This window comes from Chrysochloris asiatica, unplaced genomic scaffold, assembly GCF_000296735.1.
Source record: "Chrysochloris asiatica unplaced genomic scaffold, ChrAsi1.0 scaffold00033, whole genome shotgun sequence".
Lineage (NCBI taxonomy): Eukaryota > Metazoa > Chordata > Mammalia > Afrosoricida > Chrysochloridae > Chrysochloris > Chrysochloris asiatica.
This window is the reverse complement of record NW_006408551.1, coordinates 1,846,196-1,872,010: the sequence shown is the minus strand read 5'-3', so window position 1 is coordinate 1,872,010 and position 25,815 is coordinate 1,846,196. Positions and strand designations below refer to the sequence as shown.

At 44.2% G+C, this 25,815-nt stretch overlaps 2 protein-coding genes across 4 annotated transcripts in view; one reads left to right on the top strand and one right to left on the bottom strand.

Annotated features, from left to right (window-relative positions):
- The window catches only part of PMEL (premelanosome protein), a 9,348-nt gene extending 8,903 nt beyond the window's left edge, over nt 1-445 (top strand). For all 3 annotated transcript variants that reach the window (XM_006859403.1, XM_006859402.1, XM_006859401.1), the window contains one exon: nt 304-445. In XM_006859403.1, the coding sequence (XP_006859465.1) occupies nt 304-445 (142 nt within the window). The remainder of the gene's footprint in view (nt 1-303) is intronic.
- Nucleotides 446-628: 183 nt separating this feature from the next.
- Nucleotides 629-19,423, bottom strand: DGKA (diacylglycerol kinase, alpha 80kDa). The gene is made up of 23 exons (XM_006859400.1): nt 19,360-19,423; nt 18,946-19,022; nt 18,514-18,646; nt 18,212-18,286; nt 17,708-17,757; nt 17,087-17,161; nt 16,764-16,883; nt 16,569-16,683; nt 15,768-15,856; nt 15,537-15,656; nt 15,209-15,307; nt 14,953-15,036; nt 14,474-14,547; nt 14,229-14,303; nt 13,533-13,618; nt 13,352-13,441; nt 2,742-2,902; nt 2,477-2,541; nt 2,160-2,250; nt 1,671-1,866; nt 1,443-1,563; nt 1,199-1,259; nt 629-950 (listed from the first exon to the last, which is right to left on the bottom strand). The coding sequence occupies exons 1-23, from the start codon at nt 19,421-19,423 to the stop codon at nt 867-869; spliced, it is 2,205 nt and encodes a 734-aa protein (XP_006859462.1). The 3' UTR covers nt 629-866.
- Nucleotides 19,424-25,815: the final 6,392 nt, after the last annotated feature.

The window sequence follows — 25,815 nt, the reverse complement described above, 5'->3', positions numbered from 1 at the left end:
CTATACAGGGTCGATATGGGTTGGAACTGACTCAATGGCACTTAACAACAATAATTGCAAGAAAAGCCGATTCCCCAGGTTTGGGTTGGCCAAGTTCCTCAAAGCAAGGAAACTTACAAAATGAGGGGAGATAGAGATAAACACCAGAAACAAGAGATGACCCTAGAAATGAGAAGGGGAGGGACTACAGATCGAAGTTGAGTAGACCTGGGGTGAAGCTGTGTCCCCTTCTTTGCAGAAGCACAGATTGATCTGCCCTTGCCCGTTGCTAACCAGTTTTCTCCCTTTATCTCCCAATATCAGGCGAAGATTTATGAAGCAGGGCTTAGCTTTCCCTCTTCCCCGGGTGCCACATGGTGCAATCCATTGGCTACGTCTGCCCCAAGTCTTCCGACCTTGTTCCATAGGTGAAAACAGCCCCCTCCTCAATGGGCAGCAGGTCTGAGTACTCTCATGTGGTGTCATGATTTATCTGGCAGCAACTCCTATCTTCTTTTCTTGTCTACCCTTAAAGACTACTGTTGCCTGAATTAAATACTCAGAGCCTGATGTTGTTTGTTCTTGCTTCTTGTGAGAATCTATGTCATGTAAGTAGAGGTGTGAAGGAAGGAGGTGTACCACTTACTTATCAACAGATATCCCGGTGGGAAAAAAGTCATTTTATTTAGATGAGGCACTTTCAATGTATGTGTCTGTGGTGTGTGTATGTGTGTGTGCATGCACATGGTGAAGAGTGGAGGTGGTGCAGGATAATAAATACTGTGAGGGTGAAGGAACACTCGCCTGAGTTGGCAGGAGGGTGTGGCAGCAATGTACAGAGCCTATGGGGTGGAGTCAAGAGACGGGGAGGTGGGTCCAAGGCAGGTTCAAGACAAGAAGCCAAAGAAATTGGAAGAGCGAGGAGGTGGGCCCATGAGCATGGGCATCTGGTTCTTGTGGGTGATCTTGATCTGAAAGAGAAGGAAGCACATTCAGAAGTAGGACCTTGGGCCTGGACCAGATTTAAGGGCAGATCCTGGGTTTGTGGTCCTGGGGTCACTAGGGTCCTCAAGAGGCTAAGAAATCGATCGGGGTTTGAGAGGAATGATGCACAGGGGAACTTTGGGCATCAGGACAAAGGAAAAGCTATTGAATAGAGGAGATTTAGGGTCCATGGATTCTGAGGATTCCATCTTTGGCAGGTAAAGGCAACACTCACTGTACAGGGTGACTGCATCCAGGGTTCCCCGTCAATTTGCATGGGAAGGGTTTTTGTAGTGCTGTGGGGAAAGATATGACAGACTTCTTTACCAATCAAATACCAAAACTCTCCTTTTTAGGTTGGTTTTGGGACCCTTTGTTAGTAAGGAAGATCTCCTAATAGTCCCTTTCCTACCATTCCCAAAACCCTTCTACCCTCACCCTTCTCCCTCCCATGGCTTTTGGCCCAGAAACTGCCTTACTGGAAGGTGATCTCAGAGCACTTGGCCAGTCGATGTCCAGCATTCTTGAGCTTGGTATAGATCTGGCCCATCTCAATTGCACCCTCCAGCCCTACCACTTCCAGCCGCTTGTCACTTAGGTCTGGGGATGGGAGGTAGAAGAGACTTTATAGAAGGTGTCCCCAGAGGTAGTCATGTCTTCCCCTTAGTCCCACTTACCCCCTCAGCTCTCAAGTATGCTCTCCTCACCTGGGACACAGGTTTTCAGGATATCAGGATCAGTGATGACTTTAGATATAGCACCAAGGGCCTGGTTGATCTGGCTATCTCCATGGGGCCTCTTGGTATCACCCCAGAGGTTGGAGCCACCATGCATGCTAGGGATGTTCAGCACTGCAATGCCTTCTAAGGACAGATTGCTCAGATCCAGGGGTTTCCCACAGATCTGAGGGGAGGGGGAAATAACCCTAGTTGGGGAGGGCACAGATCCTCACCTCATGGCATAATCATAGATATGACCTCTCTCTTCACCAGATGACAAACTAGGAAGGCCAGGACTTGGAGGAAAATAGGGGCTTGGAATATCTCGAGGACTTGGAAAGGAAGGGTTAGAGAGTTGAGAGAAGGTCAAAGAAGTATAGGTTCAAGAATATGGGAAGTTTGGGTGGGTGCCTGAGGCAGGAGAAACTTAAGACATAAGAGGCTAAAAAGGAGATAGGTAAGTCATATCACACATACCTCAACTGTCAAAGACTCCTCCAGCTTTTTGCATGTTGAGAAGATGGATTCAGATGTGGCAAATTCGAAGTACCAAAGCTTGTTCTTCATTCTGTGAATGCCCCACCATATGGCCCAATAGGGAGGAGATAGGTTACAGTGTTTGACAGGTAGGCTGGGTGACAGGGGAGGGCATCCACTCCCAATGCCAGTCATATGGTAACAAAGGTAACTTTGGTTGGGGGTAGCAGGCTCCCTGCCCATCTAAGCACTCTGATTCAAATTTGGCCACAAGCTGGTTCCTGCCACTGTTCCATATCCCCTCTCCTTTTCCTCACCTGCTGTTAAATTTCTCAGGATATTTCTCTCGCATGATGTGGAATCGGTGAGCAATAGAGGCATCCTAAGGGGTTCAGGACATGAAGGATCAGAAGCCTGTCTGCTCTCTCAGCATAAAATTCTCTAGTTTGGGAGGTGCATGCCCTAAATTCTTTTCTTACAATTCACCCTGTACCCCCAACCCAATTCCCCTGTGTTAAGTTCCCTTAACATCTGCCTTCACTTTCTGCTTAGCCCCTGCCCGCCATGTCCCATCCCACTGACCACACCGATGGAGAAGTAGTTATTGATGATTTGAAAAGGGACTGGATCACTCTTTTCTTCCGTTTGCTTGGGTATCACCTCCACAGACCATCGATCCATATGTACCACCTTACTCATCTCTAAATCCTTTAGGATCTTCCCCAAATTCTGTCCTTCATATCCTAGGATTGGGGGAGAAGACAGGTTAGCTTTGAATGCCATGACCTAGTCCCACAAATTCCCAGGGATCCTCTGCTCTGGTTCTGTAGAACCACCCAGTTTTTGTCTGTGAACAAGAAGGATGCTCAGTCATGGCTCTCATAAGCCAGTCTTTAGGTCAGTCAGTCTCTTGTGGACCCACTTCTCCACACTGTCATGGAGGATGAATGTTCCCATTGTGGATGCAAATCTGAAAATGATGTCAAAGTCTATGTGCAAGATTGGAGAGAATACCCAGTAAAATGCTACAAAAATACAGGCAAGGAATGGGAATCTTTTTCTCTAGTTCTGTCTCTGACTCTCTCCACGTCACCAGACAGAACACAGTATAAAGCAACAGTATCTAACCAGTGCGATACTGTCCAGAACTAGACTCAAGAATATGGTGGTGGTGGTTATGTGCTGTAGAGTCGGAATCGACTCATAGAGACCCTGTACAGGCTTTCCAAGGCTGTATATCTTTACGGGAGCAGAACACCTCATCTTTCTCCTGTGGAACAGCTGGTAGTTTCGAACTGCTGACCTTGTGGTTCACAGCCTAATTCGTAACCACTACGCACTCAAGACTATATAAGGGAAAGAAAAAAAAAGAATATATAAAGGGAGGGAACAAATATTTGAAACAAGGATCATTCCCACCCCAATGGTACACAGGGTTGACAGGGATAGGCAACTTAGACATTGACTACCAAGGCATGAAGTGACTGGCTTACAAACTTTCAAGAAGGAGCCTAGTTTCAGAGCGTGTGGGGGAAGGTAGAATCTCCACTGAGTGGTTTCCAACCTGTCTAGACTGGGCTGGTGAAAGAAGATGGGGATAAGACTCTTGTGGTTCAATAGTGAATAATTGCTATCAGGACTGATTGTGAATGTTGCAAATGCAAAGGTAGAAGTTTTGTAACAAAAGGAAGGGAGTGGTTTATCTTGCAGTCTAGGACCGGAAGACACTTGAACCATCAAGGGAGAAAAGCAGAGTATGGGACCCTATCCAGAGAAGCAGCAATGCCAGAGATGGAGGCAGAGAATATGGCGTGGAGAGACCGGAGTGGCTGGGGACTCTGGACTCAAGGAGGGAGAGGGGCTGTGAGCTGGCGGCCAGGGGTGGGTGGGTCGGGGGCAGGCTTGCAGGGTATATCCTTTGATTGTTTGAATGGTTACATATTCCTTAGTGCTTCTGTGTACATTCAAAAAAACAAAACAAAACAGAGGGAACAGAAGCAAATGCTGTTGAATAATGATGCATGGAGGGGATTATAATCATTGCAATGAAACGAAAGATGATAGGATGAATGTAAAGTTGATTCTCTCCCACGTAAACTGTCACTCAATTCACAATAAAAACTTAAAAAAAAAAAAAAAAAAAGAGTAGATATAGGAATTTAGTATATAATCTTTCTTAGATTACCCAAGAAACAGTGCTGAAACAGCTATGAATGTGGTGGAGCATAAAGAAGACAAAATGGTGAAAACTTCTTAGATGCTATCATACATCTAAACACAATGAGTTGCTGAGCCTGGGTGCTCAGGACCATACTCTCAGGGGATACTGTGGTCAACTGGCATACCAAAGTCCACAAAGACAATACTCTATATCCTACTTTTGTGAGTAGTGTCTGTGAACTTAGAAGCTCATGAGCAGCCATCTAAGGTGCAATTATTGGTCTCTCCATTTGCGGAAGAAAGGAGTGGTGAAAATTTGAAGATGTTTACAATCAACGAGTCCAATAGACTAATGGAAGGAACATGTGAAGAATATCAGTCATCACAACTCTGAGACCAAGAAAACTAGATGGTGCCCAACTACCCTACCAACTGTTTTGAAAGAGATCACATTAGAAGGTCCTGAACAGAGTGAAAGAAAATGTGGAACAAACCTGAAAATTATTTAAAAAAAAACAACCAAAACCATACTGGTCAGAAAGAGACTGGAGGAACCTGGCACTATGGCCCTTGAACACACTTCAGGTCTGGAACAGAACTTACTCTTATGGTCCAATTTTTAGTAGATAGATTGTTGTTGTTAAGTACTGTGGAGTTGTTTCCGACTCACAGTGACCCTGCACAGGGCTTCTAAGGCTGTAAATCTTTAAGGGAGCAGAAAGCCTCATCATTTTCCCATGGAACTGCTGGTGGTTTTGAACTGCTGACCTTAAGGTTGGAAGCCTGACTCATAACCACTATGCTACCAGAGCTCCTTATATAGGGGGGTACAATAACACTAGTAAGGTCTGCTCACCATAGGATGGTCAATCATTCAAGATCAAAAGGGCAAAATTTACCTCAGGATAAAGTTGAGAAGGGATGGGAAGGAGGGCAGAATGGAAATTAAGAATGGAGGAAGTGGGAAAGCAGTTGTCATATGGAGGGAATTGTAATCATTGAGCTAAAATAAAGCATGATTTGTTGAATGTAAAACTGATGATCTCTGTAAACCTTCACTCAATTCATAATAAAAAGTATACAAAAAAGATGGTGCTGGCTATAGGATTCACTACTTATACCAAAATAAATTCAGAAGGGGTCAGATAATGTAAATACAAAAAAAAGAAACAGAACTTGTACTAGGTTAAAAAAAAAAGCACGACCCCCTCCACACACAGAGTAGACAGGGATGGGCAACTTGGACACTGGATACCCAAATGGTGGGGAGGGACCACAAAGGCAAGAAGTGACTGGCTTACAAGCTTTGAAGAGGGGCCCTAGAGCTAGGGGGCATGGAGGAAGGCAGAATCTCCAGAGAGTAATATCCAATCTGTCTAGGCGGAGCTGATGAAATGAAATGCAGAAGGGTCACTTGTGATACAATAGTGAATGACTGTTATCAGGACTGATTGTGAGGGTTGGAAATGTAAAGGTAGATGTTTGGTAGCAAGGAAGGGAGTTATTAACTCTCTGGTCCAGGAGTGGAGGTCTCTGGGACCATCAGCAGAGAAGGGCCAAGAGCGGGACCCTACCCTGAGAAGCAGCAGGGCCTGAGAGGGAGGCAGAGGAGATGATGTGGAGTGATGAAGCGGATGGGGACTTTGGATCCAGAGAGGGAGAGGAACTGGGTCCTGAAGAATGGGGGTGGGGAGGGTAGTGTAGGTGTTGGGTTTGTAGGGTATACCCTTCTGCTCCCGTAAAGATTTACAGCCTTGGAAACCCTGTGCAGGGTCGCTATGAGTCGGAACCAACTCCACGGCACTTAACAACAACAACAACAAGCCTTTGGTCGGTTGATGATGCATGGAAGGGATTGGAACCATGACAATGAGACGATATATGATGGAATGAATGTAAAACTAAAGTTCTCTCATGTAAAATATCATATAAATCACAATAAAACATGAAAAAAAAATTTTTGGAAATACATTATATCCTCTAATTGATTATCTGTGTATTTCCCTATCTCTCATTGGCTTTCAAACATTAGTGTGCTAATAATAACTTGAGATGTTTGTTTAAAATGTTCATTCCTGGTTGACTCTTGTAAAATATGCCACCTAATAGCTCTGGGTTAGGAATTGTGAATCTGTTTTCCTTTAAAAGTATCCTTCGACCATACCACATGGAGAGCAGCACTACCCATATTTGTGTTTTACATCTGGGGAAACAATATACTTTCATTAAATGCCGACTGTGTGTCAAAAAAAAAAGCACGAGAGAGAATGTTGCTATAATCTTTGAGTGGCTAAGACCTTTCTAAAAGCAAAATACAAAATGACCCAAAAGGGAAAAGACTGATAAACATACTAATATCCAAACAAACAAACAAAATCCATGAATGAATGTTTTTAGCATCTTTGAGTGGAAAAGACCTATTTAAAATGTAATATAAAAACTAGGAATCAAAAGAGAAAAGATTGATAACACTTATATTAAAATTAAAAACTTATGTATGGTTAAATAAACAACACCTTTAAAACAAAAGGACAAAATACAAACTGGAAAAAGTGCCAGTTAGTTACACAAACTAACTTCTCTAATATTAAAAAATGCTTATAAATCAGTGTATTAAAAAGTCAAAAGGAAACATGGGGCTATAAAAAATAAAAAGGCAATTCAGCTTTTGTAACTGAATTACTGAAAAAAAAAAAAAAGGGCAAAGAATACAAACAAGCCAATCAAAAAGGAAATACAAATGGCCAATAAGGATATGAAAGATTCTCACTACTACTAATAAAATAACTGTCAAAACTTACTTTTTTGTTGCCTATAAGCCAGGCAAGGAGTCCTGGTGTAGCACTGTGGGATAAAGCACTGGCTGCAAGGTCAGTTTGAACCATAAAGTCAGTGGTTCAAACTCACCAGCTACTCCTCGGAAACCCTATCCAGGGTCACTGTGAGTGGAAACTGACTAAGAGACACTTAACAACAAACTGGGCAAAATATAAAGAGATTAAGAAAATCAGCTGTGAATGAACTGTTTATGCTAAGTTACTCAAAAATATAAATCCACTGCCATCAAGTTGATTCTGATGCTTATTGACCCTCTAGGGGTCCTGTTGTGGTGCTGTAGGATAAATAAACATTGAACTGTTAACTGAAAGGTCTGTGGTTCAAACCCACCAGCCACTCCTCAGAAACCCTCTTATGAGGATGGCCAAGTCGTGAGTGAGTTGGAATTGACTCGATGACACTTAACAGTGACCCTCTAGGAAAGAGTAAAACCGTTTCCAGGGTTTCTGAGAATATAAATCTTTATGAGAGCAGACAGCCTCATCTTTCTCCCATGGAGTGGCTGCTAGCAGTCTAATGCTTAATACAGTAAAACCATGATTCTCCATATGCTGTTAATTGGAGCATAAACTGATAACTCACTTTTGGAAGACAAATTGGCAATTCTGATTAAAATGTTAATCAGATTTTACCAAGATATATCATTTGACCCAACATTTCGACTTTGGGAAATTTCCCTGATAGAAATTAATGCACATGGGCAACGAGATGAATGTATAAAGATGTTTGCTGAAGCACTCTTTGTAATAGCAAGAAATTAGTATCTAAATTCCATAAATAGGGGAATGGTTAAATGAACTATAGTAAGTCTACACTATGAAATGAAGGAGCTCTAGTAGCGGTAGTGGTTATGAATCGGGCTGCTAACCTCAGGGTCAGCAGTTCGAAACTACCAGCAGTTTCACGGGAGAAAGATGAGGCTTTCTGCTCCTGTAAAGATTTACAGCCTAGGAAACCCTGTACAGGGTCACTGTGAATTGGAACCGACTCCATGGCACATAACAACAGCAACAACACTATGAAATGCTGTGTAGCTATTAACTTACCGTGAAATCTAAAAATAACTCCCACAAAAATCTGTGTAGTATGATCCTATTTATGTTTTTTAAAAAGCAATATACATGTGTGTATGGAGTCCTAGTGTGGCACTGTGGGCTAATGCATCAGACTGCAAAGTCGTTTGAACTGCAAGGTTCAAGCTCACCAGCTGCTCCTTGGAAACCCTATACAAGGACGCTATGGGTCAGACTCAACTCGACATCACTTAACAACAACATGTATGAGTGTGCATGTAAAAGAAAAATGAATAAATAATAACTATCCCTAAGTCCTGGTGTGGCGCTATGGGTTAATATGCCAGACTATAAAGCCGTTTGACCTGCAAGGTCAGCAGTTCAAGCTCACCAGCTGCTCCTCAGAAACCCTATACAGGGTCGCTATAGGTTGGAATTGACTCAACGGGACTTAACAACAACAACAACAACAACATCTGTAAGGAGGTACATGGAAGTTGGGGGAGAACAGGGAAGAGGAGACCAGTATATACAAACTTACACACTTTACTCCTTTAAATATTTTACAGTGCAAATGTACTGATGTATTATTTGAGTAATGTTTTAAAAAAGAAAGCTACTAGTAAAATGGGCATACATTTTAAAGCAGTAATTCCACTTCTAGAAATATCGTTTACAGAAAATTTCACATGTGTGTAGAGATAGATATACATGGATATTCACTACAGCATGGTTGTTGTTGTTGTTAAGTGCTCTGGAGTTGGTTCTGACCCATAGCGACCCAGTATAGGGGTTTCCAAGGAGTGGTTGGTGAGCTTGAACTGCCAACCTTGCAGTTCAAACTGACTTTGCAGTGCAGTGCATTAACCCACAGCGCCATATTAAAAACCCGAATGCTACTCAAATGTCTACCAGTAGAGGGCTGGTTATATAAGTTATGGCACATTCACAAAATGGAATATTAATTGTCTCAAGTAAGGATGAGGCAAACCTAATTGTACTGAATATAATGATAACAAAGAGGAACTATTTTTAAAAAGAAGGAAAAGGATCTATAAAATCTATGACTTTATTGTTACTTAATGATATATTACTATGGGTATAAAATAGAAAATTTCAAATAGCACCTCAAGAAGACAAAGTCAAGTAATAACAAAATGTGTAAAGACCAAGAGTTAGAAAATCAAAAAGGAAGAAGACACTCAGTATTTCTCATGCTGAAAGAACTAAAGAAAAAGTCTAAGCCTAGACTTGCAATATTGAAGGATTCTATGGGCAAAATACTAAATGATGCAGAAAGCACCAAAAAAATATGGAAGGAATACACAGAGTCACTCTACCAAAAAGAAATGGTCAATGTTCAACCATTTCAAGAGGCAGCATATGATCAAGAGCCAATGGTACTGAAGGAGAAGTCCAAGTGCACTGAAAGCATTGGCATAGAACAAGGCTTTGGGAATTGATAAGAATCTTTCAACAAACTGATTCAGCACTGGAGGCACTCTCACACCTATGCCAAGAAATTTGGAAGGCAGCTACCTGGCCAGCTGTTTAGAAGAGATCCATATTTGTGTCCATGTCAAAGAGAGGTGACCCAACAGAATGCAGAAATCATTGGACAATGTCATTAATATCACATGCAAGTACAATTTTGCTGAAGGTAACTGAAAAGTGACTGCAGCAATACATTTATAGGGAAGGTGTGGTGCTGTGGACTAATGAGTCAGACTGCAAAGTCGTCTGAACTGCAAGGTTGGTGGTTCAAGCTCACCAGCTGCTCCTTGGAAACCCTATACACGGCCCCTATGGGTCGGAACCGACTTGACGGCACTTCACAACAACAACCAGATATTTAAGCCAAATTTAGATAAGGACATGGAATGAGGGACATCACTGCTGACATCAGATGGATGTTGGCTGAAAGCAGAGAATACCACAAAGATGTTTTTACCTGTGCGACTGTGTGGATCATGACAAGCTATGGATAACATTGCTTGAATATTCCAGAACGCTTAATTGTACTCACGAGGAACTTGTACAAAGACCAAGAAGCAGCTGTTTGATAAGGACAAGGGGATACTGACTGGTTTAAAATTGGGAAAGGTGTATATTGGGGTTGTATTCTTTCACCATACTTATTCAATCTGTATACTGAGCAAATAATCTGAAAAGCTAAATAATATGAAGAAAAACAGGCATCTGGATTGGAGGAAGACTTATTAACAACCTGTGATATGCAGATGATACAACCAATCTTGCTGAAAGTGAAGAGGACTTAAAATACTTACTTATGAAGATCAAAGACCACAATCTTTAGTACAGGTTGCACCTCAATGTAAAGAAAACAAAAATCCTCACAACTGGACCAATAAATAACATCATGATAAATGGAGAAAAGACTGAAGTTGCCAAAGACTTCATTTTGCTTGGATCCACAATCAACACTCATGGAAGCAGCAGTCAAGAAATCAAAAGATGTACTGTATTAGACAAATCTGCTACACAAGACCTCTTTAAAGTGTTCAATAGCAAAGATGTCAGTTTGAGGACTAATGTGTACCTTACTTAAGCCATGGTATTTTCAATACCCTCATAGGTATGTGAAAGTTGGACAGTGAATAAGGAAGGTCACAGAATAATTGATGCATTTGAGTTAATGGTGTTGGAGAAGAATATTAAAAGTACAACAGATGGGCAGAAGAACAAACAAATCTGTGCTGGAAGAAGTACACCCAGAATGCTCCACAGAAGTCAGGATGGTGAGACTCTGTCTCTCATACTTAGGACATATTATCAGTAGGGACCAGTCCTTAGAGAAGGACAACATACTTGGTAAAGTGGAGAATCAGTGAAAAAGAGGAAGACCCCGCAATGAGCTAGATTGGCACAGTGGCAGCAACAATGGGCTCAAAGGTAACAATAATGGTGAGGATGGCACAGGACTGGGCAGTATTTTGTTCTGTTGAGCATAAGGTTGCTATGAGTGGGAACCGACTCAACAACACTTAACTACAACAACGTGTCTAGAAAGAAAACAAGAAGGAACAGATTTAAAAAGTTAGAGTAGATTTCAGAGAACTTTCATTTTCTTAGAATATGTATGCTTGGAGGCTTTTTTTGGGACCAAAGTATGCATTATTTTTATAATCAGGGAAAAATAAAAGATTGAAAAAATGAATCTCCACCTCCTCACATTCCACTGATAGTTCAACTCACTGTAATTTGCCTTTCATCCCTACTATGCCAGTGCAGTTGGTTTGGCAAAGATTGCTAATGACTCCTGCCAAAACCAATAGTATATCTTTAGCTCTCATTCTGATTCTTGAAACTCCTCGCTTGGCCTCTGAAATACCACTCTCTCTCTCAGTTACAGAAGAACCTCTCTGACTGAGAAAGAAGAGAGAGAGATTCCTAAATTTTCTTTTGGTTATATCTTTCAAGAGTTCCCCAGGTAAACCTCAAATGCTTCAGGGGCTTAAAAGGTAAACAGAATGACTGACTAGCAAGTAGCCAAGGAGATTATAGTGAATTGAAGAATATGTGACCCACTTGGAAATAATTAAGTTAAAAAACTTGAAAACACTAAAGACAAACAGTACAAAACAATACAAATAATTTCTGTTGGTTGTCTGATAAAGTTAAAACTTCTTAGCACAGCATTGAAGACCCTCTGTAAGCTGCACTCTGAATATGCAACCCACTTGGAAATAATTAAGTTAAAAAAACTTGAAAACACTAAAGACAAACAGTACAAAACAATACAAATAATTTCTGTTGGTTGTGTGATAAAGTTAAAACTTCTTAGCACAGCATTCAAGACCCTCTATAATCTGCGCTCCATGCCATTCAGTCTTCCCTCTGCCCATTCCTGCCTTGTAGCCTATGTCTCAATCACAAGGAATAATGTACAATTCCCCTAATGCACCAACACAGTATTTGGTGGTTCCTGTGACCTTATACTTACACTACTTCCTTCCCTTAGAATGCCTTCAATTCCATAATCTTCAATGACATCTCAGAGCTGGCCTCTGGACACATTAGTCTCAGCTCCAAGATACCTCATACCTGCCCCACTAATCTAATACCATCCATCCTTTTTCCTCTGAAGGGGCAAAAAAACTTGAAATGAGAGACCAATTAGGAGAAGGAGACCGTTGCAATAGATCCAGAAAAAAATGAGGATGGATGAATGATCTCTTAACTGGTTGAATGAATAAATGAGTCATGGCTAAGCACCCCACTATCTCTATCACTCAGCATCTGGCCTAACTCTTATACAGCCTTCCTAATCTCCACATCATTTTATCAGCTTGTTATGGATTGAACTGTGTCCCAAAAATTATGTTGTAAATCCTAATATCTATAAACAAACAAACGAAAAACCCCACTACCATCGTTGTGAATCATAAGTGACTCTACAGAACAGAAAATTGCCCCTCCAGGGTTTCCAGGCCTATATATCTGTATGGAAACAGACTGTCTCGGTGCTTTTGTGCAGTGGTTGGTACGTTTGAACCGCTGCATTTTGATGAGCGGCCCTATGCTTAACCCACTATGTCACCAGGGTTCCTTCTAACTCCTCTATCTGTAGTTTTAATCCCAAGTGGGAATGGGTGTTCTTTGTGGTGTTAATATGCAAGTATTAGTGCAGGCTGTGTTTTAAGTCAATCTTGTGGGTTTTTGTTTATTTTTCTTTTTACCTTTTATTGTGAATTTAGTGAAGATTTACAGGGCAGAGTTTTATAGTCAAATCATACACACTTTGTTTCATCTCATTAACTTCAATCCTTTCACTATAACATCACTTACTCCATTCCTCCTCCTTATGACATTTGTTATTGCAGCTCTAGATAACTAAGCTGTAGCCCTCATATTCCTTGATTCTCTGAGCCCTGAGAAGTGGTTGGCTGAAATAGAAGGATGTTTGTATGGAAGGGAACTGTCACTATGTCTGTTGTAGGCTCAGGTTACTTTACCCCTTGATCAGGGAAGAATCAACAGGAAAGAAGGCCTGTTTCTTTCAATGCTCTCTTCCTTTTGGACACTCCACTTTAGTGCCTACCTATCTGGGCTTCTCTTCTTTCCCTCTTTCTGCACCAGATGTCTAAATTCTCCTCTATGTGGCTTTCCCTTTCTCTCTCACTTTCCCCATTCCCAGCAAAACAATCTCTAACCACTTACCTCCTCCCCATCTCAGGCAACGAGCCAGATCATTTCCAGTGCCAAGGGGCAACACAGCGACAGGAGGTACAACAGATAAGTTGGCTTTGTCTGGGGAGACAGGTAAGAAGATGGGTGGAAGGAGTTAGCTCTGGAAAGCCAGTGCCCCAGCCGCCTGGCCACAGTCTCTCCCTGTACTGACCAATGGTTTCTAGAATCCAGCCTACTGTGCCATCTCCACCACACACCAAAATCCGGCAATCAGCAACATCTTTGAAGAATTTGAGCCTGAGACAAAAAGGAAGAGAGAAGATGAGGAAGGGGAATAGGACTGTGGCTACTCAAGTTGGACAGATTATTTCTTCTTGTCTCTCATTCCTTACAGCCCCTTCCCCCTTTTCAAAAGACTATAGTTTGTATTAACAGTAGAGAATGTAACTATCCATAATTCACAGTAAAACATTAAAAAAAAAAAAAAAAAAGAGTAGAGATAAGGCAATGGGAAAAGTCATAGCAACTCCTTAGTCGTTAGGGAAAAACTAGTATCTGCATCCTTTGAGAGCAGAAGAAGGTGTCTTCTTTGAGCTGGAGCTCTCAGAGGCAAGAAACCCAGTAACTCTAGGGAAATATGCATTCTGAATTCTGGCTTCTGAGGTCCTTTAGCTCTCCACTCCCAACATACATTATTTCCTGCTCTCTCCCAACACATATGTTGTTGTTCTTGTTAAGTGCTGTTGAGTTGTTTCTAACTCATATTGACCCTATGTAGGGTTTCCAAGGAGCGACTAGTGGATTTGAACTGCCGACCTTGTGGTCCTATGCTTATCCTACAGTGTCACACCAGGACTCCCCATATAGATACATAGATATTCTGATACATAGCCCAACCTAAACTCACCCTGGCTCAGGACCATCCTTTTGGAGGTTGTATACCTGTCGAGGGTTTAGTAAATACTGGAACTTCCAAAGCACTCTGTGTGAGAGAAAAAGAAAATCTCTTGGGGTGGGGAGGTATCTGTACCTCTCCATCTTGATATCTCCTCAAGGTAGGTCCCCTTCATACAATACATTCCCTTCTTCCCTCCAACCTCTGTTGGCCCTCCCTTTCCGTCCTTGAAGACCCAGTATATCTCTCCTCCTCACCTCTCCCCCTGTTTTCCACCACTCTTAGGGTTGACAAAGACGAGAAGTGGATGGGTGTTGGGAACAGGGTCAATCTGGATTGGGGACAGAAAACAAGGATAAGGAAAGGAGGATTTTATCAATCATGATAGGCCCAGGAGACAGACAGGAGGCTGGCATTCCACAAAGATGTTTTTCCAAAACTCCCTCTTCTTTCCCTCTCTTCCCCTTCTGTTTCCCCTCTCCTTCCCACCAAGTTGGGGCATAGGAAGGCCAGGCAACATCCTCCCAGCTTTCCCACTTCATTCCCTCCATTGAAGGCTCCAGATCCTCCCAGCTTTCCCACTTCATTCCCTCCATTGAAGGTTCCAGATCCTCCCAGCTTTCCCACTTCATTCCCTCCATTGAAGGCTTCAGCTCCTCCCAGCTTTCCCACTTCATTCCCTCCATTGAAGGCTCCAGTGAAAAATGTCCCTGCCAAGAAGCCCAAGCCCCTGTACCCGCAGAGCCTCAGAAGTGCCTGCATTTAAGTCTTCCATGCTCTTCTGGCTTGTTTTGCTACTTTTACGATCCTGTCCAGAGGCCTAAAGGGAGAAGGAAGCAAAGAAAAGAAAGCTGGGAGAAGGAAGCAAAGAAAAGAAAGCTGGATGGTCCATGAATTCTTAAACACATAAGAGTCTGATGCCCCAGGTTAGAAGGGACAGGAAGGGACATGAAGGAAGAACTTCCTTCCCAGCTGCTGCCCAAGGGTCTCACCAGGACGCTGGGGTAGATGGAAGATGGAGGTAGGATGTGATCACGGAACAGCCCACAGTCACACTCTACACCCACAGCTTGCAGGCAGTCATCGTGGATCTGAAAGACAAGGTGAGCACAGAGAGATCATGGACCCTGCCACCTCTCAATTCAGAAGTCTGATATTGGGAAGAGAGCACTTGGGAATGGGGGCAACTGTAGCTATAAGGTAGCTAGCTATGTGTAAGGGAAGGTGACCGACCTTGGAGGTGTGTGGGGATAGCTTATCTTGGGGCCCAGAATAGCCTGGGAAGGAGGGTTCCCCCAGAAGGATAGCTCCCAAACTGACCTCTAGGTGGCACCACACACAATGCAGCCCAGTGAGACTGTGGTAGGTCTTGATCTTTTTCTGACAACGGTCACAGCGCCCGGATACACAGCCTCCTCGCACCCACACATGTGACTGGACCTTTTGGAGAGAAAGCCAGTCTCTCTTCATGGTGAGTCTGAGTAGGGTCTGGAGGGGGGACGAGCTGAGGTCAGGATGCAGTAGGTACTAGATGGGAGTAGAGTCACTCACACCAATGTCCTTCCGAGACTTGGCATAGGTGCTGACTTCACAAGGCATAGCCTTCATGGCACATTGGTCGTGAACGATGTACTTACAGACTGGGTGAGAGGGAAGAAGGTCAGTGCCTTGACTGTAGCCCCTCCCCTTACCTCCCCCTTACTTGGGGGCAGAAAGCCCTGGAATAGGCACATAATCCCTTGCTGTGAAGGAAATTGAAAGTTTGTTGCTTTTGTTTTTGGAGGGGCCCACCTCCAAGACGGGTGACTTTTCCTTTTATTTCCACCTAAAAGAGCAATTTCTATCCCATACCCACCCTTACACCCTGTCCATATGCCAGGAACAAAGCGTGATGAGAAAAGGGAGGCCCAGATATAACTATAACAATGTTGTTTTTGTTAAGTGCCATTGAGTCATTTCTGACTCATAGACACCCTGTATAAGGTTTCTAAGGAGTGGCTGGTAAGTTTGAACTGCCAACCTTGCAGTTCAAACTGACCTTGAGTTCTAGAGCATTATCCTGCATCGCCACACCAGGACTCTAACTTACAATAATATGAGCTAATTTTTAGACTTAATAGTATGTGTATGTGAAATGCATATGAAGCACTTTTCTTGCATCCTCTTATTTAATTCTCACAATTACATCATTTACAGTGGGAAACCGATGCTTAAGCAGTTATGGGACTTGCCCAATTAGTTGATGGCAGAGCTCAGTATTCAAATCCGTCTTTGTCTAAATCCAGAGTTCCAAGTCCCCACAGACAGCTGGGCTGCCCTGCTGCTCTCAAAGTGCCAGACCCCATCACTCACGGTTACAGCTCAGCCCCTGTTTGCCAAGACTAATGCTTGCTTCACACAGGTTGCAGTAGACTGGTCGGGAGAACCTCTTGGGTCTCCACATGTGCTGCCCATTGTCCTTCAGGGTCTGGGAAGACACAGCAGATTATGGGAATGTCAAACCAAGGCAAGTCATCTTACCCAGTCTCACAAGTCTCTCCTACTCACCATCTCCAAACCCAGCAGCACTAGCAGTGGCACAGTGGTGGCACCAGCCCGGAGCCACTCTGTTAGGGAGACAGAGCCGCTGCCATCATAGTCAATCTCTTTCATCATCTGTTGAAGAATCTGAGCAGAGAATGGGGAGGAAGCTTCTGGTGTGAGTGGTATCTCAGATTTGACACCCCTCCATTGCCCCCTAGAACACACAACCTAGCCATCTTAGCCAAGAAACTAGGCTGTCAGAAACAGTTTAAGGCAGATAGTTACAGGCCCCAGGTTAGCCCCAGGTTAGCAGGACAGGAAGGGATATGAAGGAAGAACTGCCTTACCGGCCTCAGCTCAGACACATCCCAATCCAGATATTCAGCCACTCGCATCATCTGGATGATGATTTTGTCCACTTCCTGGGTGCAAAGAAGTTAAGAGCCACAGCCATGTTCCACCTTACAATCACCATCCAAACTCCTTTCCACAAACCAGGATTCCCAGATTCCACCCCCAGACCCACCTCTCATTCTCAGGTATCACTGCCAAGTAAGTGAGTGTTTGTATATATTTGTATGTTTGCAAGGTAGCCCCCAAGTCACATCTCCATACTCTTCTTCTTTTTTTATTTTTTTTTAAGTTTTTATTGTAAATTATATGATAGTTTACATGGGAGAACATCAACCTTACATTCATTCTATCATATATCATGTCACTGCCATGATTAGTCCCCTCCATGCATCATCAAACAACCAAAGGGTACATCTTGCACATACTCTTCTTTTTTTTTTTTCATACTCTTCTTTTTAAGGTCAAAAGCTGGAATCTGCTCTCAAATTTAGTCCTAGAGGGGTCAACCTCTTCCTCTCACCTCCTCTCCTTAAGATCCTGACAGAGTTGGTGTGTGAAAGCACAGACAATTGGACACACACTCCCTTTCCCAACATACAGGTCCCCCAACTCACTGAGCTGTCCAGGATCCCATTTCTGTCCGTGTCGTACAGCTTGAAGGTGACTGTGGGGTGTTTTGGGGAGGGGGTTAGGGTCAATTTTACTCAAATAATTAATACCAGAATATAGGAGAAACAAAGAGATAAGGAGAGACCTTTTGGATGAAAAGTTCAGAACTTGGGCTTGTGAAAAAAGACACAAAGGGAGGAGACACAGGTTTGGATCCATTTCTGATGACTCTATTAGGATAAGTAATACACATTTCCCATATCCCAAGAATATTACCAGTCACCCACATGAGAACGTATAAAGCATGGGAACTCGAGTTACTATGGTGGATGAAATTAGGTTTAAGGAGTCTAGGGGATCAGAGGAAATGGGCTCATTTTCTGGCTCCACCTTTGTTGAGCCCTGTCACCCTTTAGGAATCCTGAGAAAATGAAGAAAGGGAGGCTAGGGATCATCCCTCTCTCCTTTCCTCCCCTCTCCCAGCCCTGATACATGTCCTGGTAACTCACATTCTAGTTTGTCTTCTGGCTGGCCACCCTCCAGAAGGGAAAAGTAGCAGGAAACATCACTGAGACACACCAAATCTGGTTTCAAAAAGTACAGCAGAGTTGGGGTTGGGGCTCCCTTCACTCTGGCTCTTCTCCTTTATTCTTACTCTTCCCTTTAACTTTCTCCCCTCTACTCCTAGATCAGCCTAGCCATCTTCCACCTGACCCTACTTCCAACACCTCATCCAAATTCTTATCCAAAACCCACACTAACTTAACTTTTCTTTAGGAGGCCCAGCCCAGTCCCATCTGTTTTGCCATACCTTTACGTATAGGCTCTTTTAAGCAGTGATCAGTCTGGAAGGATTGAAACAGCGCCTGACTCAGGTTACTGGGCACATTATCCATTTCCAGGTAGATTTTCAGGAATTCCCGGAATCCCTCATACCCAATAGCCTATGATGAGAGTTAGCATTACCTTGGGGAGTCTGTGGGATTGGGAACTGAAGAATTGGTAGTGGTGAGGACAGGGGCAATAAGTGCACAGCTGAGAAGCATCTGAGGCAGGCATATGATTTCTTAAATCCTCAGTTAATAATGTCCTAAAACAACAGCTGCAGTGACAATGGACACTGGGGTACCTAGACTGGCAATAGCAAGAGGAAGACCCAGAATCATCACTGGAAGTTAGGGATCCCAATGGTGCAGGAAAAACAAAGATGGGAGGACTTGGTCAAAAAGGATTTCCCACTCACATCTCCTTGGAGATATTTAGCCATCTCGCCATCCTGGGAGAAGAGATTTAGGACATCACTGACCTTTTTGGTGGAATCTAGGGTGTGAAAAGAGTGATAGAAGAGCATCAGTCCAGATCTCCCTGCCTTCTGCCAGAGACCAACCCAGATATACAGCAGGTAAAAAGAATCAATGGAGATGGGGAAGAGAGGAAATTCCAAGAGAAATAGAAAAACATCTCAGCTGGAAGTCAAGGCATAGAGAAGATGGGCAGCGAGTTAACCCCCCAAGAGTCCTCCCATCTTCCTCCCCTCCCTTTCCCAGTCATGGGCATATCAGAGGAACACACAGGGAGAAATTTCCGTGAGGGAATAATGAGGAGGAGGGAGTGTGGGTAAGTTCTCTAGAACTGAGGAACAAGGAGGAAGACTCACATTCCAAGTATTTTTGCAGCTGGGCAAACTCATTGGGGCTTATTAGGCCCCTTTCTTTGGCCATCTTTCTATTTTTCTTAAGAGCGATAAAAAAAGAGACTTTACAGTGCCAATGGCGCCTGGACTTATACTTCAGAGGGCAGGCCTGGAAAAGATAGTAAGAGCCAGAGGCAGGAAGAGTCAGCTGCCTGTACTGCTTTGAGTCTGTCTGCTCCATTCAATCTCCACTCCCACTATTTCTTTTCTTTCTTTGTTTCTGAGTCTCTTCCTTTTTCTGTGTTCCTCCCCTTTATGACTTTATTTCGCCTTGACAGACAGTGTCTATCTTTTCTTTTTCTGTCTTATCTCTTATTTTCCTCCATTTCTGGATCCCATTTTTGCTCTCCGACTTCTATTAGAGAGAATCTATCTCAATTTATCTCAGACTACCCTTCACGTCCCACCCCAACCCCACATTGCCAATCTATAAATGTCTCTGTCAGTGTGCCCAACGCCTGTAAGCCTGTTCCAGAGTTTCTCCCGCCATCCTCATTCCCGGCAGTCTCTCCCGGGCCTGCGCTCTCATCTTCTGATCCCCGCAATCCGGGCCCTCCGGGTGGTTCTTACAGCTTTGGTGGCCCGGCTCCCGGGCCACGCCCCCATTTTACTCCGCCTCCTGGCTCAGCCACCCACGCCTCACGCCCCGCAACGACCTCTAGCGCTTCTGACGCGAGACACAGAACTAGCTCCAGTCAAGTCCCCAACCCTGGGCCCCGCCTCATCAAAGTCCCGCGCAGGAACTGGTGGTGGGGGGGGTGACGAGTGCGCAGAAAAGGCAAGGGGACTGCAGACCTGGAAATGACGCTGAGCATCCCTCCCCTCCGGAGTCCAACGCTGGTGTCTCCCTTCTATTTGGGTAGGTAAGCCCAGTTTAAGCTGCCCCAGCTTTCTGCTATCAGACCCCGCCAGGAGGAGCCGACATGTTGATCCTATAGACTTCTGGGCCAAGGCACAGAAGGCGATAATTCAGTGACAACAATTATAAATCTTACACTGGAGTCAAACTGAACTAGGGTCAGTCATATCTGGGCTCCATTCTGAGTTTGATACTACTTTGTGACCTTGGACAAGTTACATCTGTAAAATGGGGAGAATGACATCTATCCTAAAAATTAAATTAAATATATGAAAAATATCAAATATAAAAACGACATCAAACACATTGCTGTTGAGTTGATGCTAGACCCTAGAGGGTGCAAATGACTTGCCCTCATTGCTAATCTAAAGGTTGGGGGTTCAGACCCAAAGAGTAATACCAGGAAGAAGAAAATACCTAGAGATCTGCTTCCTTTAAATTTTTTGTTAGTTGCTGTTGAGTGGATTCTGGACTTGTGGTGATGATTACAGCCAAGAAAATCCTATGGAGCAGTTTACTCTGCAACAAATGGTGTCACCATGAGCTGAAATGGACTGGAAAGCAAGTAAGAACAACAGAATGTAATGGTAGTTATTATTGTATAAAGGAGCTCTGGTAGCGTAATGGTTATGAATCGGGCTGCCAACCTCAAGGTCAGCAGTTTGAAACTACTAGCGGTTCTGCAGGAGAAAGATGAGATGTTCTGCTCCTGTAAAGATTTACAGCCTCAGAAACCCTGTGCAGGGTCACTATGAGTCGGAACTGACTCCACGGTACTGGACTTCTAATCACAAGGTCAGCAGTTCAAACCCATCTGCTGCTCCTCTGAAACTATACAGGGTCACTATGAGTCAGAACTACATTTAACAATAACATTATTGTATCAACAAACCCTATAAGAATTATTTGTACCCATTTTACAGATGAAGAAACGAGCTCAGAGAGACTGGTCACTTCTTAAAGCAAGTGACAAGTGAAGGAGCATAGGCTCCAATTCAAAGACCACAGGGTAAAGTCCTTAGCTCTCTCTCTCTGGCCTCCTCCCTTCACACACTGTCTTCTTGTTTCACTGATCTCTTCAAGCACACCAAGATCTTCCCTATATCAGGGTCATGAGACTTATTGTTTCATCTGCCTGGAACCTTCTCTGCTTTTGGCAAGTCCAACTTCTTGCCACAGCTGAAATGTCAGCTCCTCTGAAAGACCTTTCTGATGATGCCATCAACAACACCTTCTTTTGTTTCCTTCATGGAACTTATCACAATGGGAAAATATCTTCATTTATCTGCTTCATTGTTTACTATTTGCCTTCTCTCATCAAAGCATACTTTCTAGAAGGGCAAAAATTTGTCAATCTTGTTCACCACTGAATTCCCATTACCTAAAGCAGTATCCTGCAAGTAGTAGATGCTCAGTGTTGCTTGGATAAATGGTTGTATACATTTGGGGATTTTTTTTTCAATTTGGGGGGATATTAGTCCAAATATGGCTAAATGAGATACCATAGAGTCCTTACTGAAGAGGAATAAGGTAATTCAGAACATATGTTGTTGTTAGTGCCTTTGAGTAGGTTCTGACTAATAGTGACCTTGAATAGGGTTTCCAAAGAGTGCCAACCTTGTAGTTCGCAGTCCAATGCTTATCATACAAGCAACACACTAGGACTCTAATTTGGAGCACATAATGTTAAATAAATATTAATTGAATGAATGTTGCAAAATGGCACTTAACGAGGTACTATGTCTAAAGCTCTGACCTTCTGCCTTCCCTCCGCCCTCCCATTTTGGGCTTATTGGGCCAGCCTTAGAGAGGCAGCTAGGGCCAAGAAGAATAGCCCAGTCTCTTCTTTTACTGCAGCCTCTGACCTTGGGATATCTCTGCTGCTCTCTTCTGTACAGTATTACATTCCTATTCTGGAGGCTCTCTGGGAATACTTAGAAGGTTTACTGGGGACACTGCCATTCTGCGGAATAGACTCCACCCATCTGGTCCTTTTCAATGACTATAATCCAACTTTTGCTGCTAACAGATCTAATGACTGCATAATAGGCTTAAGGATAATAAGGCCTATCTAGCTTAATTGCCTCTCTGATTACTTCTGGGGATTCTTAGATGGCTCCAAGGTTCTAGGAAATGGAAGCTGAGGGAGAAAGTGACAGGAGAGAGAAACAAGGGACGATGAGCAGAGGACTTCTACCATGCCTCTCTTTTCACCGTGACCCGGTGTTTTCTTGCTCCTTCTAAGCCTCACAAGTGTCTTAGCCCAGGAGACATAGTATATTTGGGAGTGGTATATATTGGGAGAAGGATGAGGCTTTCTACTCCCATAAAGATTTACAGTCTTCAAAACCCCGTACAGGGGTCACTATGAATCAGAGCCAATTCAATGACATACAACAACAAGAGAATGGACTTTTGAATTAAATGGACATGGATTAGAATCTTGGGTGAGTCACTTCATCTCCCTGAACCTTGGTATCCTTAACAGTAAAATGGATACCTAGAGAAATCAGTCACAAGGTGGGGATTCAATAAAATAATGTATGAAATGTGTTTAGCAAGCTGCACGGCAGAGTACGAGCTCACTAATGTTAACTGTTACCATAAGGGTGGTACCTACAGAAACACATCTGGAGATTCGGAAAAAGTGTATCTTTGACCCAGGAAGGTGAAAATTCTAGGGACTCCCTGTAGCAGAGAAGCCCCATAGTATACACCCCCACTCCCTCTTTATGTCATATTTGCATAAATAACATGTATGCAATATCAGTGCCCCAGTGTGGTGCTGTGAGTTTATGCGCCAGACTGCAAAGTTGTTTGCAAAGGTTGGCAGTTCGAACTCACCAGCTGTTTCTCGGAAACCTTGTACAGGGTCTCTATGGGTTGGAACCGACTCCACAGCACTTAACAACAACAACATCAGAATTCTGCACTATGCCTCTGGAAGGTGGATGAGGTAAAAGAAACTAGATTGTCAGGGTCCAAAAGACATCCCTGGATTGGGCTAAGGGCTGGGATTTTTTTCATTTGTCCTCCTAACTTGCCTCATCTCACAGAAAGTATGGCTTCCCCTGGACTTGGTGAAGACCCTGCATAGGGTGTAGGAGGCTGCCAATCTTTACAGGAGCAGAAAGCCTCATCTTTCTCCCATGGAACAGCTGGCAGTTTCCAACTGCTGACCTTTAGGTTAGCAGTCAGCCAAGCAGAGCTTGGCTACCAAAGCTCCTTGCCTCTGGACTTTAAGGGCAGTAAACTGCAGGATCCTGGGGCCTAGAAGACCACAAACAAGTCTGATTTCGTCCTCTAGCTCCATTCCAACCCGGAGGCTATAACCTGGGCTAGTCCGGGCAAATGGTAGGCCTGGGAGGGTGGGGTCTGCTATTGCCTGACTGCTATTTGTGACTCACCCATCCCTGCCCTCCCCTACTAGATTGGGGTGAGAAAGGAAGACGTTGACTTGGAGGTAGAGAATCTTAGAACATCCTCAGAGTTGAGGCACCAACACTCATATTTTACAAAGGAATAAACTGAGGCCCAGAGAGAGAGGAGCTTTTCAGAATCATATCCAGATTCCAAATACTACTGTCTTTAGTCCAGTCCATTCAATCTTAGTGACTATTGTTTTTCTAGATTGTATTTTAAACCCTACATACTAAAATTGCTGGTAACTAAGAGATACGTATTGTTTCTAGAGCCAGTGCTAACATTTAAAGTTTCTTTTACTTCAACATTCATTGCTCACGTTCCAAGTCATATAAATTAACCATTACAGAAGGCTATCACTCAAGAACCAACCATGCCCTCAGAACGCTAAGGCTACCCCAGCAAGGAACCCAAAGGGGGGGGGGATCAGTACTTCTAGTTTGAGGATTTTTTAATCCCTAAAAGACATCAGCGTCTTCTATCCTATACTTCCTTGTCCATCTCTGCTACATAAGAGTGGCCCCTCAGAGAATCATTTGGTTTGAAGCCACAATTTAGCCTTCACAAACATCGTAGGTGGCAATGTAGCCTGGTGAATGAGGTATTGTGTGTTGTGTGTGTGTGTGGGGGGGGTTCACATTGCTATAGTACTGGAGGAAGTTACGATATTTGGAGGTGTGGGCTCATGTATATTTAAGATGCCTAATAATATTTGCATTTCCTCCTCAACAAGCTCATTCCTTCCATTTAAAGGTGAAAAATGAAATCTAGACTCAGGTAGTTTCAGAAATTTCCCAGTGACAGGTGTGGAGAGGATGGGAGTGGGAAGTTGGTGACCAGCAGGCCAAACAAGAACCCTTCTCTACCCCTGAACTGTTGTGGAGGTTCCAAAACGGACTTTGCACAGCCTGGAGTCCCTAGGAGGCCAGCTGCAGCATCCCTCCGAGTGAGTGGGAGGGATGGCGGGGAAATTCTAGGGGAGGCGCTGCCTACAGGAGACCCAGCACTCAGTCTCCCCTCCCTCCCCCCGCCCCGCGTCCAGGCGCAAACCCCTCCAGCACCCTGCTCCAGCTGTCAAGCTTCCTTCTGCCTGGCCCTTCAGTCCTCACCCAGCCCGCAGGGCACCCCCCTCCTGCAGTCCTCTCCTTCTCCTGCTCGCGTGGAAGGTGGCGGGGGGATCGCGGGGTCTCTACCTTTGCCGGGGGAGGGCGCGCGTTCCGAGCTGAAGCGCCGGCGCCAGAGCTGGAGCCGGAGCTGGGCTGGAGGGGACGGGCCAGGCAGACGCGGCCGCCGCGGGGCCGCCCCGCTCCTGACGACACAGCTGCCCGCCCCCCACCTCAGTCCGCCGCCCGCCTGCTCCAAGTCTCTAACCCCCAACTCCAGGAACTTCGAGTCTGGAGAGGACCCGGCTTGCTGTTCACCCCAACCTTACTCCCCTCCCCCGCATTTCCCCAAGGCTCTGGGCTGTGCCACTTTCTCCACTTCCTGCGCTCCCCATCTTCCCGCGCCCGGCGCAGCTATGTTTCTAGCTGTTTCCCCTTCTTTGTAATCACTCATCCCCTCTCCTTTCATCCCATCTCTGATAGGTCAAGATAGGGGGCGGGGTCACTGATAGGACAGTTTGGCAGTTGCCCACTCTACCAAGGTTTCACCCACTCCTTGTTACTGCCAAATCCTGACTTCCCTGCCTAACCCCTTTCCCAACTCCTTTCCATCCACTACTGATTTCTGACTTAGGAGATCCTATCAGGGGCAAGGCAAATGTTCTACACGCCACGTTCTGAAATATAAACTAATTCTCTCCTCCCATGGGCTGTACACTGCTTAAGAGAAGCTGCCCACCTTCTCCTCCAGGTTTCTCACCTCCCTAAACCCCAGAAACCAGATATCTCACATTTTGAGACCTGTTTTTCCCAGTTCAAGGACACTTCCTTCTTCAAGACTTGTATCTTCTTATTTCTGGGGTGGAAGTTTAGGTGTACAGAGCACTCTAGCTTGAGTCCCTTTCTCCATGTCCTAACACTCCCACTTTGCCCACTGACCTTGGCAGGTGTTGCAAAAATTGGGAAATGAAAAAAGATCCTTTCTTAAGCTTTTTCCTGCTTGAAATCTGTCCTAGGGTTGTCAAGATTCTTGGG